The 21128-nt window shown below is 41.1% G+C and overlaps 2 protein-coding genes across 2 annotated transcripts in view; one reads left to right on the forward strand and one right to left on the reverse strand.

Annotated features, from left to right (window-relative positions):
• The window catches only part of LOC135472975 (rRNA N6-adenosine-methyltransferase ZCCHC4-like), a 46723-nt gene extending 44346 nt beyond the window's left edge, over positions 1-2377 (forward strand). The window contains exons 11-12 of the mRNA XM_064752729.1: positions 756-834; positions 1078-2377. Of these exons, the coding sequence (XP_064608799.1) occupies positions 756-834; positions 1078-1129 (131 nt within the window). The 3' untranslated portion in view covers positions 1130-2377. The remainder of the gene's footprint in view (positions 1-755; positions 835-1077) is intronic.
• Positions 2378-7737: 5360 nt separating this feature from the next.
• Positions 7738-21128, reverse strand: part of LOC135472339 (uncharacterized) — a 71837-nt gene continuing 58446 nt past the window's right edge. The window contains 13 exon segments of the mRNA XM_064751803.1: positions 7738-10503; positions 13840-14067; positions 14371-14443; positions 15235-15501; positions 15880-16115; positions 16658-16750; positions 17135-17229; positions 17648-17816; positions 18297-18341; positions 18343-18430; positions 19042-19096; positions 19459-19556; positions 20370-20424. Of these exon segments, the coding sequence (XP_064607873.1) occupies positions 10360-10503; positions 13840-14067; positions 14371-14443; positions 15235-15501; positions 15880-16115; positions 16658-16750; positions 17135-17229; positions 17648-17816; positions 18297-18341; positions 18343-18430; positions 19042-19096; positions 19459-19556; positions 20370-20424 (1646 nt within the window). The 3' untranslated portion in view covers positions 7738-10359.

A 21128-nucleotide genomic window follows, 5' to 3' on the forward strand; every position in this document is an offset into this window, starting at 1 on the left:
GTCAGTTGTTTCATCCGTGTGAGTTGGTTGACCACTGTCAGGTGTGTCATCAGTGTGAGTTAGCTGACCACAGTCAGATGTATCATCAGTGTGAGTTGGTTGACCACTGTCAGTTGTGTCATCAGTGTGAGTGAGCTGACCACAGTCAGTTGTGTCATCAGTGTGAGTTAGCTGACCACAGTCAGTTGTGTCATCAGTGTGAGTTGGTTGACCACTGTCAGTTGTGTCATCAGTGTGAGTGAGCTGACCACTGTCAGGTGTATCATCAGTGTGAGTTAGTTGACCACTGTTAGTTGTGTCAACAGTGTTAGTTAGTTGACCAGTCAGGTGTGTCATCAGTGTGAGTTAGCTGACCACAGTCAGGTGTATCATCAGTGTGAGTTAGTTGACCAGAGTAAGGTGTGTGTAACATAATGGTCACTATCAGGTGTGTCATAAGTGTTAGTTAGCTGACCACTGTCAGGTGTGTCAGCAGTGTTAGTTAGTTGACCACAGTCAGGTGTGTCATCAGTGTGAGTTAGTTGACCACAGTAAGGTGTGCCATCAGTGTGAGTTAGTTGACCACACTCAGGTGTGTCATCAGTGTTAGTTAGCTGACCACTGTCGGTTGTGTCATCAGAGCTGTCAGCCTATAGGGTGTATACATGTACACGAGCAGTAGCTAATGGTACAGAGTGTATTTGTAGATAAAACACCTTGACTGCATAATCTTTATTTGCCTGAATTTCTCCAAATTGTTGATCCGTTTTCTTCAGGATGCCATGTTTGTGGAGCTTTAGAACACAAGAGGAGAGACTGTCCAAATAAAAGTCATATTTGCAGAAAGATTCAAAAGTAAGTCTTCTTCATTTTACTGAATAAAGTTTTGGCTTAGTATGGTTCAGATGTCTGCCTGTGTATCGATGTTTTAAATAGCAGACAAAAGCTGTCTAGAAACTGCTTAATGGCCAGAAATTTTGGAGACCTTTGTCTCGGTCAGTCTTTCACTTTTCATCAGAAACTACTGAGAGAAAAAAATCAGAGCAATCTGTCATATTTATGTCTTCTCAATCTCAAATCACTTTCTCTTTGTTTCAGACGACTAGGAGAAAAAATGCCACGCAAAATCAGAAAGAGTCGCCGGAAATAAAGCAGCTTTTGTCTTGAGGAACATTGAAGTAGTTGTAGGATTTATTTACCATGACACTAAACCACAGTTGTGCGTGTGTATACAACAGATATGATTTTTCTGTGAACTGTTGGACACTAAACCACAGGTGAGGATGTGTATACAACAGACATCGTTTTCTGTTAACAGTGGGACACTAAACCACAGGTGAGGACATGTATACAACAAACATGGTTTTCTGTTAACAGTGGGACACTAAACCACAGGTGAAGATGTGTATACAACAGACATGATTTTTCTGTGAAATGTTGGACACTAAACCACAGTTGAGGACGTGTATACAACAGACATGTTTTTCTGTTAACAGTGGGACACTAAGCCACGGGTGAGGATGTGTATACAACAGACATGGTTTTCTGTTAACAGTGGGACACTAAGCCACAGGTGAGGATGTGTATACAACAGACATGGTTTTCTGTTAACAGTGGGACACTAAACCACGGATGAGAACGTGTATACAACAGACATGTTTTTCTGTTAACAGTGGGACACTAAGCCACAGGTGAGAACGTGTATACAACTGACATGGTTTTCTGTTAACAGTGGGACACTAAACCACAGGTGAAGACGTGTATACAACAGACATGGTTTTCTGTTAACAGTGGGACACTAGACCACAAGTGAGGACGTGTATACAACAGACATGTTTTTCTGTGAACTGTTGGACACTAAACCACAGGTGAGGACGTGTATACAACAGACATGGTTTTCTGTTAACAGTGGCCCACTAAACCACGGATGAGAACGTGTATACAACAGACATGGTTTCTGTTAACAGTAGGACACTAAACCACGGATGAGAACGTGTATACAACAGACATGGTTTTCTGTTAACAGTGGCCCACTAAACCACGGATGAGAACGTGTATACAACAGACATGGTTTCTGTTAACAGTGGGACACTAAACCACGGATGAGAACGTGTATACAACAGACATGGTTTTCTGTTAACAGTGGCCCACTAAACCACGGATGAGAACGTGTATACAACAGACATGGTTTCTGTTAACAGTAGGACACTAAACCACAGGTGAGGACGTGTATACAACAGACATCTTTTTCTGTGAACAGTGGGACACTAAACCACAGGTGAGAACGTGTATACAACAGACATGGTTTTCTGTTAACAGTGTAACACTAAACCACGGATGAGAACGTGTATACAACAGACATGGTTTTCTGTTAACAGTGGGACACTAAACCACAGGTGAGGACGTGTATACAACAGACATGGTTTTCTGTTAACAGTGGCCCACTAAACCACGGATGAGAACGTGTATACAACAGACATGGTTTCTGTTAACAGTAGGACACTAAACCACGGATGAGAACGTGTATACAACAGACATGGTTTTCTGTTAACAGTGGCCCACTAAACCACGGATGAGAACGTGTATACAACAGACATGGTTTCTGTTAACAGTGGGACACTAAACCACGGATGAGAACGTGTATACAACAGACATGGTTTTCTGTTAACAGTGGCCCACTAAACCACGGATGAGAACGTGTATACAACAGACATGGTTTCTGTTAACAGTAGGACACTAAACCACAGGTGAGGACGTGTATACAACAGACATCTTTTTCTGTGAACAGTGGGACACTAAACCACAGGTGAGAACGTGTATACAACAGACATGGTTTTCTGTTAACAGTGTAACACTAAACCACGGATGAGAACGTGTATACAACAGACATGGTTTTCTGTTAACAGTGGGACACTAAGCCACAGGTGAGGATGTGTATACAACAGACATGGTTTTCTGTTAACAGTGGGACACTAAACCACGGATGAGAACGTGTATACAACAGACATGGTTTTCTGTTAACAGTGGGACACTAAACTACAAGTGAGGACGTGTATACAACAGACATGGTTTTCTGTTAACAGTGGGACACTAAACCACGGATGAGAAAGTGTATACAACAGACATGGTTTTCTGTTAACAGTGGGACACTAAGCCACAGGTGAAAACGTGTATACAACAGACATGGTTTTCTGTTAACAGTGGGACACTAAACCACGGATGAGAACGTGTATACAACAGACATGTTTTTCTGTGAACAGTGGGACACTAAACCACAGGTGAGGATGTGTATACAACAGACATGATTTTTCTGTGAGCAGTTGGACGCTAAACCACAGGTGAGGACGTGTATACAACAGACATGTTTTTCTGTGAACAGTGGGACACTAAACCACAGGTGAGAACGTGTATACAACAGACATGGTTTTCTGTTAACAGTGGGACACTAAACCACATGTGAGAACGTGTATACAACAGACATGGTTTTCTGTTAACAGTGGGATACTAAACCACAGGTGAGGACATGTATACAACAGACATGTTTTTCTGTTAACAGTGGGACACTAAACCACAAGTGAGGACGTGTATACAACAGACATGTTTTTCTGTGAACTGTTGGACACTAAACCACAGGTGAGGATGTGTATACAACAGACATGATTTTTCTGTGAGCAGTTGGACACTAAACCACAGGTGAGGACGTGTATACAACAGACATGTTTTTCTGTGAACAGTGGGACACTAAACCACAGGTGAGAACGTGTATACAACAGACATGGTTTTCTGTTAACAGTGGGACACTAAACCACAGGTGAAAACGTGTATGCAACAGGCATGGTTTTCTGTTAACAGTGGGACACTAAGCCACATGTGAGAACATGTATACAACAGACATGTTTTTCTGTGAACTGTTGGACACTAAACCACAGGTGAGGACAGTGATAAACCATACAGTGGGTGGGTGACACTGGGTGGGTGGGTGACAGTACAGTGATAAACCACACCATGAGTGGGTGACAGTACAGTGATAAACCACACAGTGAATGGGTGACACAGCCACTGTGTGGTTGATCACTGTACTGTCACCCACCCACTGTGTGGTTTATCACTGTACTGTCACCCACCCACTGTGTGGTTTATCACTTATTTGTTTTGTCTATTATTCATCCATTTAAATCTATGTTGTGGCCCCACTGTATGTACTCTGCTCTGTCCACTATACCGTATTTCATTTACTCTAAAAACATTGTCTCTAAAAACATTGTCTCCTGTACATATATGCCGTGTTGTACAATTTCATTTATTCTTGGAAAGGGTTTAGGTAAAACTGAAATAATGAATCATCGCCTTGTATAGATTTGTTGGAGTTACCACAATACTCTACTTTTGCAACAATGTGTAGCTTTCATTTTCGATGTCAGAATGAAGAAATTGTTGGTTAAAACTTTACAAACACTGGACAAGGTAACTGCAATGCCCTTCTTACTTACGGACAAAATCCCAGATACATTGTATTAGCAGATGAGACTTTTTCAAATCATTCATTAAATGAAGGTAAATAGCAACATGGATCTGGTTGTTTACGTGTATTGTTATTGTTTTTCCTGTGTTGTCATTGAACAGAACTGGATATACAAGAATGGTTCCTTATTTGTTACACCTGTGTGTGTGTTTTTTTAAAGACTGTGCTTACAGATTTTGATTTCATTGGTATACTTGGTGTTGATTTTAGTTACTTTGTGGAAGTATACTGTGCAGTTCTGGAACAGAAAGCTCTAAGAACTGGACAAAACCATGCAATTCAGAACTCTTTAGTACAGCAAAGGGTTCCCAGAACTGGGCAGTACTGTGCAGTTCTGAACTCTGTAGTGCAACTAAGGGTACCCAGAACTGGCCAGTACTGTACAGTTCTGAACACTACAGTACAGCTCAGAAGGGTTCTCAGAATACTGTGCAGAGCCGAACTCTGTAGTACTGGACAGAAATTTCCAAGAACTATGTTATAGTTTGCAGTTCGGAGCTGTGTTGTACTTGACAGAAATTTCCTAGATCTGGGTAATACTGTGCAGTTTGGAACTCTGTACTACTGGACAAAAATTTCTAAATGATCAGCAGTATTGTGTAGTTATGAACTCCAAAAACTGAGGAGCTCTGCACGATTCTGAACTCGGCAGTACTCCCAAGAAGGTTCCAAAAATGAAACAGTACTGTACAGTAGTTTCTCAGTATTGTGTGGCAAATTCATCTGTGTACAAAATACTCAAAAGGTGTCATGGTGGAGTGATGAACCTTGTGGTTCTGCATGATAAAGTAATGAACCTTGTGGTACTGCATGGTAGAGTAATGAACCTTGTGGTACTGCATGGTAGAGTAATGAACCTTGTGGTACTGCATGGTAGAGTAATGAACCTTGTGGTACTGCATGGTAGAGTAATGAACCTTGTGGTACTGCATGGTAGAGTAATGAACCTTGTGGTACTGCATGGTAGAGTAATGAACCTTTTGGTACTTTGTGGCAGCTGCTTATTTCAAGATAAAAAAATGTGGTACAAGTTTTGTGGACCATATCGAGTAAGATATACTGAACAAAAAAAAAAGAAACTTCACATACAAAATGTAGAGCTGGTTCTAGCAGCACTACAAAAGGTAGGACTGGTGCTAACAGCAGTTCAAGAGGAGCTGGCTCTAGGAGCTGCCCCAAAGGTAGAGCTGGCTCTAAAAGCAGAGGGAAGGGTAGAGCTGGTTCTTGGAGATGCCCCAAAGGAAGACCTGGCTCTAGCAGCAGCACAAAAGGTAGCGTTGGTTCTAGGAGTAGAGCTGGCTCTGGGAGCAGAGTAAAAGGCTGTGTTGGCACTAGCAGCACTACAAATGATAGAGGTGGCTTTAGCAACTGGTTCTTTGTGCAGTTCAAAAGGTAGAGATGGCTCCAAGAGCAGTTCAAAAGATAGAGCTCATTCTAGGAGCAGTTCAAATGGTAGAGCTCATGCTAGGAGCAGTACAAAAGGTAGAACTGGCTGTAGGAGCAGTACAAAAGGTAGAGCTGCCTCTAGGAGCAGTCCAAAAGGTAGAGCTGGGTCTGACAGCAGTACAAAAGAGACAAAGCCAGCCCTAAAGGAGAACAAATGGTAAAGCTGGCTGTAGGAGCAATACAAAGGGTATCAACTGCAACTTCACTTTTTTTTTCAAAAGTAGCCACAACGGCCTTCATTGTGGAACCAATCCCACAGCAAACTGCTGCACACACAGTGTTATCTACATGTACCTGACAACTGCCGTCTTTGATCAAGCAGTATGTTGGCGGAACCCGACATGCATGTACTTTCCGCATGTGTAAACTTTTGATCAGCTGGTCACCCAATCACTTCTTACCAGTTGTAAAATTGAGATAACAAACCAGTAAAACACAAAATCAAAAAGCTTTCAACATGTGACGCTTTCAATTAATGGCAGAGTGAAATGAACACAAAAGCACTGATATCTTTTCAATGTTGATATTTTATTTATATCAGCATATGCACAAAGTATCCTCTCATTTGCAAGGGATGTAACTCTGTACCTAAAGAATGGTGAGGTTTTAAAACAATACAATGGGATAATGATGATGGTGGGTGGAATACAAATACCTATGTTACCATGGCAACCTGTGCTGCAATAGCCAAGGCAGTTGCCAAAAGCATGAATGGAAAATGATATGGTACCCATATTTACCAATAGTTTTTAGTAAAATTCTTTTTCTAAGACACAAAAATATAGACCCACAAAGAATGGATCTTGTGAGGGGATGCCAACAGACAATTAAAATAATGCGGACAATCAAAAGCTGTGCGCTAAGTAGAGATATAAAAGTGTGTTCTATTGAGCAGGAAAAAGTAGACATAGACAAAAAATAACAAGCTCTGACCACAGACGCTTCTGTGTGACACACAGATAGTAAAAGTATCCAGCAAATTGTATACTAAAGTGAATCCCCAATAAACCTGTGAACTATAAAAAAAACCCAAAATAAACAGAGGAAAACAACCATCACTAAAAGGACTTCCAAGCAATGAGTTCAACAACATATGCAGCACACGAATACATTCTCAATTACAGTCAATAAGAGAAATTCATTCCTTCTTGAAAGATAAATGATCAATTCATTCGAAGAACTAAGATTTGTGAACTGTAAATGAGTATATACATAGCGTCTTCCACAGGAGATATGCTCAAAAAATGTCCTCCAGTCTAAAACCATGGTTATACATGTATATACAATATGTACATATACAGGACACACTCCCAAAAGTGACGGACTACAGGGTTAAAACGGCAGGGAGAACCATTCTGAATGTACAAGGCCGAATAAAAACAAGATGCACAACTCGGCCAATAAATACAAGACACTGGCCAACATTTGGCTGGCACAAATACTTAAAAGGCAAAGAAAACTGTAACAATCTGCAAAATGCAAAAACAACACACAGAGCTAACATACACACACCACTACCTGAACAGACTCTAGAAAAAATGGCAAAATGCAAGTCTAAAAATGGTGATAATTATGAAAGCATGACTGGTACGGTCTGTCACAACATCTGATGCAAAAAACAAAGGGGTGTCATTAAAATTTTAAATCCTAGACTCCAATGTCATCAGATCCATTCCAAATTCATCATGTACCATGCCCAAAACGATTTATTCTTTTGCTAAACTATATATATATATATATATATATATATATATATATATATATATATATGTGTGTATATTTATATATGATACACTGCTTAGATAGGTTTATGTGAATATATATAGATATATACAAGTACACGCCTATTCTAAAGAATTAAAGACTGAGTATTTGATACTCCTTGTTTCTGTTATAACTTAACTGGGGAAACGGCTTTTTTCAATCCATACCACATATCTGTACATTACAGATCTCCAGCACACATATGTACAGTCTTGTGAACTGTGTGTTTACACACTGGCTCAGCAAGCAAGCATCTACCAGCGACAACGCAGCCAATGCATGTATGTATAGATAGATATTATATAGATATACATAATTATATAAATGCAGACAACTGCACAGCAACAACAACAGCAGACGTCCTAACACATGTCCTTGGGACAAAAACATGGTCTGTAATATACATGTACTAGATATAAACTAGATGGGTAACTACATAGCTCAACAGCTAAGTCTGGGGAAGGGGGTCAATTGCATAGAGATGGAGAGAAAATATTTAACTTGGAGTGAAATGTACAGTAGATGTGCATACCTCCTGGGTATAGCAGTTAAGTCTCCTGATAAAGACCTCAGAAACCAATGTCCAGAACATAGACATGCAGGCTGATTCTATCAGTATTTGTCATCACACATGAACACCCCTTAACAACAAGTGGTTCATTCCCAGTTCCAATAAGCTAGGTGTACACAAGACTACATAATTTTGCACATGAGGGTGAACATCTTTGCACTCATCCAGATTTGGCCTGTCACTACACACTGGATAAAACAGAAGTCAATGTTCTGGAAATAAATAACATGTACATGTACGGTTACAGTGAGTTGAACACTTGTGGGTAATTAATATCTCTTATCTTGGTGCTCTCAATGTACAAGTATGTGATTGTGTTCCATGGAGTCCAGGAAAGTCCATGGAGTCTGTGCCTATATCATACATGTACACCACCATTTTCTGTATGTACATTTCAGTAGGAGGATGGGAGGTGACACCGATGTGACTGCAGCAGCTAGCAAGTGCTGTCCCCAAGATGCCTAAGGCCAACTGACCATCACCTAGTGGACTACTGCACAAAACCACACCTGTCTGGTCTCACCTTTAAGAAGAATACAAGCACATACACAAACATAGCTGTATATTTATACATATACAGTGCACTATACACTTTCATGCACCAACCATCTGCAGAATGATATCAGTCCTTAACTATACTAGTTAAAATATACAATCCTGGGCGACAATGAAATTTTGCTGCCTTTGTGATATTTCTTTGTGCAAGAGGCCAGGTGTGGTCTTGCTTGCCAGCCTGTCTACATAAGAACAGAAGTTACACAGTAGGTACTGGTATTAGTGTGTCAAGTCCTGATGCTATGACAAAAACAGATTTGTGCACTTTATCAGTCTTGCGACAAGTCCGAGGTGTGGTGTGTATCTTGTCCCATGCATCAATAAGGGTGTGGTAAAGTCCAGTCGTACATTCAGTGGAATAAGGGTAGTGGGAAAATTGTATGTATACTGTAATCACCAATGTCCTGCATTACAGGGTCACCAGATCTAGTTGGTTATTCAGTGTTGGTCAAGTCCACAGTTGTTGGTTGTAAACCAGAGCTTACTGTAATGCACAGCTGCTGGTCGTAAACCAGAGCTCATTGAAGTCCACAGTTGTTGGTTGTAAACCGGAGCTTAATGTAGTCCACAGTTGTTGGTTGTAAACCTGAGCTTAATGTAGTCTACAGTTGCTGGTTATAAACCTAAGCTTAATGTAGTCGACAGTTGATGGTTATAAACCAGAGCTTACTGTAATGCACAGTTGCTGGTCGTAAACAAGAGCTTATTGAAGTCAACAGCTGTTGGTTGTAAACCAGAGCTTACTGTAGTCCACAGTTGCTGGTCGTAAACCACAACTTAATGTAGTCGACATGTAATGTAGTGCACAGTTGATGGTTGTAAACCAGAGCTTACTATAGTCCACAGTAGGTTATTCAGAACCTAACAGAATCCACAGTTGGTTGTTCAGAGCTTACTGGAATCCACTGTTAATTATAAACCAGAGCTTACAGAAGTCCACTGTTTGTTATCCAGTGCTTACCGGAGTCCACAGTGGGTCATCCAGGGCTTTCTGGAATCCTCAGTTGGTTATTCAGAGCTTACTGGAGTCCACAGTTTGTTATTGAAAGCTTAATGTAGTCCACAGTTTGTTATTCAGAGCTTACTGGAGTCCACAGTTTGTTATTCAGAGCTTACTGGCTTATTCAGAAAATAATGTAGTCCACAGTTTGTTATTCAGAGCTTACTGGAGTCCACAGTTTGTTATTGAAAGCTTAATGTAGTCCACAGTTTGTTATTCAGAGCTTACTGGAGTCCACAGTTTGTTATCCAGAACTTTCTGGAGTTCACATTTGGTCATCCAGATCTTAATGTAGTCCACAGTTTATTATCCAGAGCTTACTGGAGTCCACATTTGGCCAGACATGACCATGATAATGTTTTTTCTTTGGCTCTGACAGCATCCTTAAGTTAGCTGTATAATGAGTGAAAATACTAGCTCCTAGTGTTCACAAATGTTCAAAGATGAGTGAGTGGATGGATTTTGGCAAAGTTAGCTTATTCTAGCACTGTTCATAGATGTGGTTGGCCCAGGAGAGGCGTGTTAGAAGTGAGTCTGCGGTTTCTTGCGTGGTCGTTTTCCCGAGCCTTCTTCCAGCAGGTATGACAGGTCGACTCTCTGCTTCCCAGGAATTGTTCCCAACAAGCGCAACAAAATCTTGTTCAATCGATTCTTCTTTTCCTGACGCTGTCAACAAACAAAAAAAAAATACAATATTCTTTTGTCTATATGTAGCTTTTGTCTTCCATATCATTTTACTTAGGAACCATCCCCAATTATCGTTTTGTATCTACTCGTTAAACACGAATTAGTTAAAATGTATGTGGTTTACCCAATTCGTTTATTTTGCGCTTTTCACTCGAGTTGCACGCTTCACTGCACGTTAGACCTGCCTCAAAACATGAACAGAACATGAAATCGTTTGCGTATTAATACACCAAGAGTGTATTGTGATGTGTAAAAGAGATATAGTTACGCCGGTCTCCTACCGCCGAAATCAGCAAATAATGCCTTCAGCCATTGTTTTGTTTTTCAAAATGCTTGATTTACAACAACAACATGCCACACAACCAGTATAGGCTATGGATGCCACAAGGTTATCGAGTAATAATAAATTGCAATACTTACGTGCGTACATGTACTTGTTAAATTATGAAGAGCCGGTATTTTTACCGGACTTGCCGACTTTTAGTTTGGCATTGGTGATTGGGAAATTTGAGGTTTATAGTAGACATTCAGTCAGACATGTAAATATGCGCGAGTAATCCAGGATTACCGCACAATAGGTGCCTAGATTTCTAACTGAGTTCATTTCAAGTACAGGATTTATGTTGAAGTTCACCAAACACATGGAGTGCGTAATTAGAAAACAATAGGCTTTGCACGTTCAGGCAAATGCCGCTCAGATAGGGCCTACTGTTTCATCTGTGACATGAAAGACTTTATGGTTATACAATATCTATAGACTATTAAACTGTATATACTAACGAAAAATATTACTTTGTTAATTTCTATATTAATACGAAAAAGCGAAATTCTCGTCGTTATTTTTGTGAACATTTTTCTACTGTTACCCTAATTTTTCAGTAAATGCAAAAAAAAATGTTATAGTATATCGAAACGCTGATTTTTAAAGATACAGATTAGCCAGATCAATACATGGATTGAGCTGACGTATATAGAAAATTAACTACATCAGTGAAGTTTTAAGGTGGAAGCAGAGCAAACAATGTTAAGAACAGAACTAGTATATACAACAGTTTCCCAGATCATGAATTGTTAGAGGAAACATGAAAAAATACACAGCAGTTTTATCCCTGGCTTCTGCATACCTCACAATCGATAACCAACATTAACTGATAAGCATATTACGGAGACAAGCACAAAGGCATATTTGTTCAGATCGGTCCAGACTGACACACTGACGTTCACTTATAAATAAATAGCCAAAATAGAATAAGATGCAAATTAAAGAAGTCAGAATCGGCTATTCATACTATTCGATTTTTCATTAATAAATCTCAAACTAGTTAAACACTGTTATACGATGGGTTACATGTTCAGGTAGATCTGACACAACACATATATACCCAGATAACAACTGGGTAGTCTATATAACTGTATATTTTTAGTGTTTTGCTCCACGGAATTGTCACAACAACCAACTCACATCCGATTCTAGGGGTTGTTTTTTTTTACGTTTGACTGATGTTCAAGAATTAATATGCAGTTGATCAGTTGTGTGCTAAGGCATATTTTCCACTTCAATGGGATGTGTTGGTCTTCTTGTACTGATCTTGAATCCTAAACAGTAAACCATTGTTAATTATACCCACACCATGGAAATCAATGCAGGGTTCCATGGTGACCAGGCAGAAATCTTCATTATAAGCAAGACATCCAAACATCTCCACATGCTTTATTTCAAAGTTAGCTTCCTTTTCAATATTGGTTAAATTAATCTAATTTTGAGTTGGTGTTGAGTCATCGCAGGACACTGTAGTCTTTGGGTCTTCGCGCGGCAGGGTGCTTAATGTAGTTGCTGCTTAACAGTGATCAGATAAAATCATTTAACCGATATAAAGGCAGAAAGTGTAACAGACTGAAAGTATATAGATACATAACATTAAATGCAGTGATATTCTCCCAGAAATTGCAAATATTAAACAGCGGTATCATACCCTTGCTCTACATGCATGGCTGGCGATTCATTGCCATTTGAATGTCGACTCGAGTAATGTGGTTGATTGTCGTAAGCTGAAGTCAAACAGAAATCATTTTCGCAGATCGTCTCCAAAATATGTTCACGGGAATTCATTTTCGTGTATTTTGGGGAATAATGAAAAACAAATCTTAAAATTTTCCAAGATATAATATGGCTGAAGTTATTCAAGAATGTCAAACAGGTATCATCATGGGTGGTTTTAATCCTCCTTTGTTTCCTTCGCTGTCGCTAATCCTTGTGATCTAGATCACAGACTAAAACCATGGGGGATGGATTATCACTACGTAAGACAATTACTTTCGCTCCTACCCTGAGCAGTACTCAAACAGGTAACACTTTGAATCATTGATGAGTACTTTTAAATTCCCCTTGTTAGCTCACCAGAGCTATGATAACCCTACCAGCCACTGGCTGAACATCCCCCCTGTTACTCAACAGAGCCATGATAACCTGTGGCTTAACCCTACCAGCCAGTGTCTGAACATTCCCCCTGTTAGCTCACCACAGCCATGATAACCTGCGGCTTAACCCTACCAGCCAGTGTCTGAACATCCCCCGTTAGCTCAACAGAGCCATGATAACCTGTGGCTTAACCCTACCAGCCAGTGTCTGAACATTCCCCCTGTTAGCTCACCACAGCCATGATAACCTGCGGCTTAACCCTACCAGCCAGTGTCTGAACATTCCCCCTGTTAGCTCACCACAGCCATGATAACCTGCGGCTTAACCCTACCAGCCAGTGTCTGAACATTCCCCCTGTTAGCTCACCAGAGCTATGATAACCCTACCAGCCAGTGGCTGAACATCCCCCCTGTTAGCTCACCACAGCCATGATAACTTGTGGCTTAACCCTACCAGCCAGTGTCTGAACATTCCCCGTTAGCTCACCACAGCCATGATAACCTGCGGCTTAACTCTACCAGTCAGTGTCTGAACATTCCCCCTGTTAGCGCACCAGAGCTATGATAACCCTACCAGCCAGTGTCTGAACATTCCCCCTGTTAGCTCACCACAGCCATGATAACTTGTGGCTTAACCCTACCAGCCAGTGTCTGAACATTCCCCGTTAGCTCACCAGAGCTATGATAACCTGCGGCTTAACCCTACCAGCCAGTGTCTGAACATTCCCCTTGTTAGCTCACCACAGCCATGATAACTTGTGGCTTAACCCTACCAGCCAGTGTCTGAACATTCCCCGTTAGCTCACCAGAGCTATGATAACCCTACCAGCCAGCGGCTGAACATTCACTCCTGTTAGCGCACCAGCCTAGCTCATCCATCAAACAATGCTAACTAACCTGGCAGTTTTTCACCTGAGCTAATGGTAGATCTTCCTCTGAGTCCATATCAGAGTCGACGTCCTCGCAGTGCTCCCCCTCTGTCCGCCTGACCTCCATCTCCCTCTCCTGGTCTGCAGGGCACACAGAGTCATCACTCCTGGATGGGCACCTGTCGCTATCCTCCCCACCCTGGTTAGGCCGCTCTCCAGCCATTTTACGCTTGTAAGACTCAGGCACCTCATGTGGCTGAAAAACACAACAGATGAGGTGAACAAGTGTGAAAGCTACACTTGTTGAGCTGGTAAGTCAGTAACTGGATATGTCAGCTCATGTTACACTAATATTCCACTTGTGGCAAGCGATATTCCTGTTGGACAGAAAGTTACATACAACAAGTAAGACAGTTGTTACCATACATGTATATTTAGCGCTTAGCTTACATTTTGTCAGAAAATTCTGCCATCTAGATTTCGAAAGAACATCACAGACACATTTGTTACAAACCAACTGACCACATAAGCTACAGAGGATCAACTCAATTCTACTTACAGAGTAGGTTCTCTTTGGAACTAACTTCTTCTCAAATCTGTCAAAACAATAGGATTTACAGTTGATTGGGTACCTGTAACACAAAAAGATAGAATTTACAGTTGACTGCATAACTGTAACACACAACAGTAGCGTTTACAGTTAATTTACCGTTAACTGGGTACCTGTAAGACAAAAATCAAACTTTGCCCTGATGGTGTTATGCTACATTTTACACTGACAGCCCTTCACACACTGTTCATTTAACACTAACAGCCCTTCACACACTGTTCATTTAACACTGACAGCCCTTCACACAGTGTTCACTTAACACTGACAGTCTTTCACACAGTGTTCCTTACCACTGATAGCCCTTCACACAGTGTTCACTTACCACTGATAGCCCTTCACACAGTGTTCATTTAACCCTAATGGCACTTCACACAGTGTTCATTTAACACTAACAGCACTCCACACAGTGTTCATTTAACACTAATGGCACTTCATACAGTGTTCATTTAACACTAACAGCACTTCGCATCATGACTCTGGTTTTAACACAAATCTTCATGACTGACTGTTTAACTCTCTTAAAGAGCTACTAATATTGTGTTTACACACACACAACTTGGTGAATCAGGTAAATAAATGGTAAACAGCTGCAAAACAGTGTCAAATAGTGTCAAACGTTTATGTTAACGGAAGTGTGATGAAACAAAATGAAATTTGTACCCAGAGTTCAATTTATAAATAATACGAGGTGAAATTCTTATTCAAATCTTCACATACACATCGATCTCTAGGTCCATGTTAATATGCGGCCTTCTGAGCCATCTTTTCAACCAAAGTTGTAAGTATGACAGGGCTGTAACTAATTGTGCTTACTTGGAACGGGAGATCTTGTAAAAGAGGTGAGCTGTTTTGTCGAGCCTGTATTCACAGATGTAGATGTCCTGTTCTCTCATGCCCTTGGGGCGACCCTTAGAGTAGGTGTAGGGGTCCATCACACAGCATGTCCCTATCACTGCCTCCAGGGGCAGGTTCTCATACATAGGGATACGGAACACCTCGTTAGGAAAGAACTTCCTGCTGGGCTCATGGAACGTCTCGTGGGGTCGGAAATAGTGATGACCAAAAGCAAACCTCTCCCCCCTGCGGAGAAGAGACGAGACAAATACTGACCACATCTGCTTCACTCAGTCACCTCACACTGCACTTCCCATAGATCTCTGACAAGCTACACAGCTGACAATACATACCATTTTACATTATTATAACTCTATTAATCAACACTGCTGCTCTATTAATCTTTTGGAAAATGTATCTCAAACACAGCAGAGACATTTTAATGAAAATCCAAATTCTTCTGATTTTTGGGAGTGAACTGTGGACAATATTCATGAACTTCTATGAGTACCACACCCTTTTCATACTGAGGTAACGTCACACCTCGCTGAGGTAACGTCACACCTCGCTGAGCTAACCTCACACCTCGCTGAGCTAACCTCACACGTTACTGAGCTAACTTACACATCAGTCTTCCACAGCCGCTCCACCCTAAATATATCCAGCTTATCAGGGCTAATGTTTGACATAAGGCGATGGGAGACCCTGACTGGTGTGCCGTCAGAGCTCCGCTTGACAGAGTTATCCCTCATGAGATAGACACAGTCGCCCACGCGAACCTGAAGGTCGTCTCTCATCAAGGTCATGTAGTAGGTGAAGCCAGGTGTTCCGTCATGGGGTTGTGGCACCAGTAAAATCTCCTACAACAGACAAGATGACCTAGTTCAGCACATAGTTCATCTGTAAGCCATGAATTCAGGAACACACTGCCGTACCTGTAAGTCCTGATCACATGTCCAATAAACAGCCTGAATACAAATCCAGGTTATTACCTGCCCTAAGCAATCCTAACTGTTTTATTTAAATAGCCACTTTGATTATTTGTTCTAATCTAACAGTATTCCTCTACATTTCCATGGTTCAAAAAAAAAAAAAATAAACATCCTGTGAAGTACCCTCAGTTCATCCAGGATGTAGTTAATGTACAAGGGCATTTCAGTAAACATTTCACCCACCCCAAAACTATCAGCGCGCAAATGCAGTTGTTTGTTAATACTTGTACTACTTCAGGACTTTGCTGCTTTAGCATACGTCTACATGGGAAAGTCAAAGATTAAGAACATTCTAGAATGGCCACATAGTCATATAAGACATGAGAAGTTATCCTAAAGCTGCCACATATAATTGCTGCAGTTTGTTCTGCTTGACTTTTGTGTGTGTGTGGCTCCTAGCACAGACTGACCTTAGGGACAGGTCTGGGATCACACTGCTCACAGAGATAGCTATCTTCCACCTTCTCCCGCGGGACACTCATACAGTCGCAGTGTTGCCAGATCTGCGAGGAGTAACAGACAGCATCAATACATGGGCACAACAACCTTGTCTTAGCTTGTCTTGAGGAACCAGTAGACAGGAGTAGCACAGTGAGTGCTTAAACACCATATAATGTATTACCAACAGGGCTCAGAGATTTACACACGTTTACACCTTTACTCTGTCATGGATCTCATTAAACACAGACATTAAACTTGACAGACTTACTTTCTCAGTGATATTCTTATTTATTTATTTATCTGATTGGTGTTTTACTCTGTACTCAAGAATATCAAAGATGTTCAGTGTGTAGCTATTAGAGAGACAAGGTACAAGACTCCTGCATTCTTTCAGCAATGAGGACACAAACAAACACAATGTAGAGTAAACATCCTGTCAACTTACAAAAACACTTTTCACACTGGATCATCAATCCTTCGTCCTTAAATATGCCACAGATGCACCGAATCACCTCCTCTTCTCCTTCCTCCTCTACGGGATCTGAAAGGTCCAGGGCAAGAAGGTAAAGCACAAACTTGTTCAAGGCCATTCAATGAGAAATGTGGGCAAAACAAACTTAGCTGAAGACTGTAGCAGCATGAGACAAAACTTGACTAAATTAGGTAATGAATCAAGAAGAACTTAATTAACCACATATCTCAAGGTTTGAATAAGGTGTCTACATCACTAATATCTCAAAATCAATTCTGATTGGCTGTTGTGATAGCCAAATGTTTTACTTTACTGGTGCTACATGTGATATCACCATACAGTAGGCATTCATCAAAGTGTGACTAGGAAAACTTTAATGTCTCAACAATCAGCACCATGAAGCATTAGCACTTCTCATGTTGTCTTTGTAATAAGCAAGCCCACAGTATATATCATTTTCATGGAGAATACATGACCAATACCGTACCTTTCTGGTCAGCAGTATCCCCAGCCTCAGACTCTGCGGAGCTGGACTGAGCTGCTCCCTCCCCCATGATCTCCTCCAGACAGGCCAGATTCTCAGTCTTCGATGCACAGTATACCTTCCTCAGCCGCACCACCAGCTTCCCCATGTCAGACTTACAGCCACAGTATTTCTGCTCAAACACAAAGCTAACAATTAACTGATTTCACCAGTAGATAAAATCCTGAGGCCATGTCAGATGTAGAAACAAAGTACAAAGTTAGCATTGAACTGTCAATATTTTCAACGTGATACAACTCGGGCTCTAGTTATTCCGGGGGAAGTCAAGGAAACCCTAATCAGGCCACGCTACTTGTAAAGATAACATATACTTTGCTGATGTTTGTAAGACCGCAGAGCTAGAATGACTCTAGAATCCTGACACATTTATGGATAAGCTCCAGATACAACTTAAAGACACTTTAAGGCTTTCCTTAGCAAACTGAGGCCAGTCAGTTATAGACAAGTTCAGGGCTCCTGCCTCCCACCACAAGGCAACTCACAAAGAAAAAAGAACCTGTTCACAACATCTCATCCACACACAGAAACAAGATCCTATGAGAGACATTTGTCATTTGTGCACAGGCCAGGACTATACTGCCTGCAAGCTTACCTCAACATTCCTGAAAAGGCGGATGAAATCCTGGTCAAAACATGTCCACATTCTTGTACTGGCCTATCTGGATGTTACGCTCTATCATCTTCATGTCGATAGGCTCTTCAATCAATTCATAGTAGTCAGGATATCTACAGCAAGAAAGCATTTCCTGAATCAAGGCTAACGAACTTTTAAAATCAAAGTGTGAAATAATCCTTCCTGAAACTGATGTGCACAGTTTATTTATTTATTTGATTGGTGTTTTACGCTGTACTCAAGAATATTTTTGCTTATACGACAGCGGCCAGCATTATGGTGGGTGGAAACCGGGCAGAGCCCGGGGGAAACCCATGATCACCCGCAGGTTGCTGAAGACCTTCTCACGTACGGTTGGAGAGGAAGCCAGCATGAGCTGGACTTGAACTCACAGTGACCGCATTGGTGAGAGACTCCTGTGTCCTTACGCTGCGCTAGCACTTTAACTGACGGAGGCCCCTGTGAAATCAAAACTAACAAGACTGCACTCAATTGAAGATCATCTTACATTTATGCAAAGACTTACTAAATAAAACAACTTTGCAGATCTACCATAATCGAAAGGAAAACAAGAAGAATTACGCGTTTCCTTAGCCTATTTAAGTCTGTCCATGGTGATACATTTATATTCTCAGAATTAACCCACAGCAAATGACTTCACTGCAAACATAACATCAAACAGTATCATTATTGAGGAGATAAAAGCCATGGATCAGGTCCTCACCTCTTCCGGGACGGCAGGCTCATGAGTGGTGTGGCCAACAAAGTTCCACCTTCATCTGCAAAAACACCAAACACAGCCGTTATAGTAATGGTGTCAGTAATAAATACTGACACCTGCTTAAGTCAAGAAGACGACTCAGACTCCCACAATTTAACAGTTAGCAGAATTAAGCAGACTTTACTCAGCCTGCCATAATTTAACAGTCAGCAGAATCAAGCAAACTTGACTCAGCCTGCCACAATTTAACAGTCAGCAGAATCAAGCAAACTTGACTCAGCCTGTCACAATTTAACAGTGAGCATCTTGCTTTAACACACACTCCTAAATGTTAACGGAACTATTTTTTAAGTCATGAAATAAAAAGTATCCTTGTACACCGTTAAAATCTGACTGGCATTGCAGTAACACTATGATTACCTTTGAATGTAGCCACAGCAGTGAAGATGTCTTTGAAAACTTTGGCGAGTCGTACAATCCGAGCCAGCTCATGATTCTCCTCTGCTAATGCCAGCCTCCTGTGCAAAGCAAACATGTCAGTTACGTGTACATCAGCTGATGGACGTCGGCACAGAAACAAACCAACACATCTCACTTCACTCTCTCTAAACATCCATTAACAGGATCTCACCAAAACCTTAGGCACTAAATCTCAGGTGGGCTGTTCTGATGATGTAGGTGCAGGAATGTCAGCCTACCAGTCCATGATACAGAGAAATCAACGAGGATACAAATAAAAGTCAGATCGAAGTATGAATATTTCACTTATTCAGCAGCTCTCAATTACATGGGTGTCTGTGAGAAGTAATGGAGGACTAATCTTATCATAATTTCTCAGGGGTAACACATACATTTTCACCTGCTGTCACGTGATATCCAGAGACTAATCTTATCATAATTCTCAGGTGTAACGCATACATTTTCACCTGGTGTCACATGATATCTAGAGACTAATCTTATCATAATTCTCAGGTGTAACGCACATATTTTCACCTGCTGTCACATGATATCTAGAGACTAATCTTATCATAATTCTCAGGTGTAACGCATACATTTTCACCTGGTGTCACATGATATCCAGAGACTAATCTTATCATAATTCTCAGGTGTAACGCATACATTTTCACCTGCTGTCACATGATATCTAGAGACTAATCTTATCATAATTCTCAGGTGTAACGCATACATTTTCACCTGGTGTCACATGATATCCAGAGACTAATCTTATCATAATTTATCAGTTACCCAGATTAATTCCACCCCACACCTCACCTTGGGAACACATGTACATGACCACTACAGCACATCAACAAACAGCTTATAACAACTACCTGGTTTTCACTGATCGGGCTGTATTCAGAGCTGTGAGCTGCGTCATGAAGACATCTGAAATAATTCAAATCAAAACAATATTTAATCATTAGCATATTCCTCATCATTATGCCACACTACTGGGGCTGCTTGCACATGGAGACTGTAGGCTATGTTGATTATAACTGTGTTACCATTGTAGTTACAATCAAGCTAGCCTATGATCGTCTTTGTGCAAGGGCACTTGTAGCACATGAGCTACTAGAGGCCTAAGCTACAGACAAGTCGCTGAACACGATATTTTCACTTCAATATCGCCCAGTGTATCTGAAGGTAAAGGATAGATAAAATCTGTCATGCAATGAAGTAACATTAAAATGTGGAGCTACAGTAGAGATCACTGCAATGTATCCCAACAGCACTGGATTATTCCAGGTACCCGACAGATCTCCTGCAGACTGAAAAGAAGCGTAATTACATGAAATGTAGTTGTACACATATGCCTGCTGCGTCACACTGGAGACAGTGGCAACATGTACACACATGCCTGCTGCGTCACACTGGAGACAGTGGCAACATGTACACACATGCCTGCTGCGTCACACTGGAGACAGTGGCAACATGTACACACATGCCTGCTGCGTCACACTGGAGACAGTGGCAACATGTACACACATGCCTGCTGCGTCACACTGGAGACAGTGGCAACATGTACACACATGCCTGCTGCCTCACACTGGAGACAGTGGCAACATGTACACACATGCCTGCTGCGTCAC

The sequence above is a fragment of the Liolophura sinensis genome, chromosome 8 (assembly GCF_032854445.1).
Source record: "Liolophura sinensis isolate JHLJ2023 chromosome 8, CUHK_Ljap_v2, whole genome shotgun sequence".
NCBI lineage: Eukaryota > Metazoa > Mollusca > Polyplacophora > Chitonida > Chitonidae > Liolophura > Liolophura sinensis.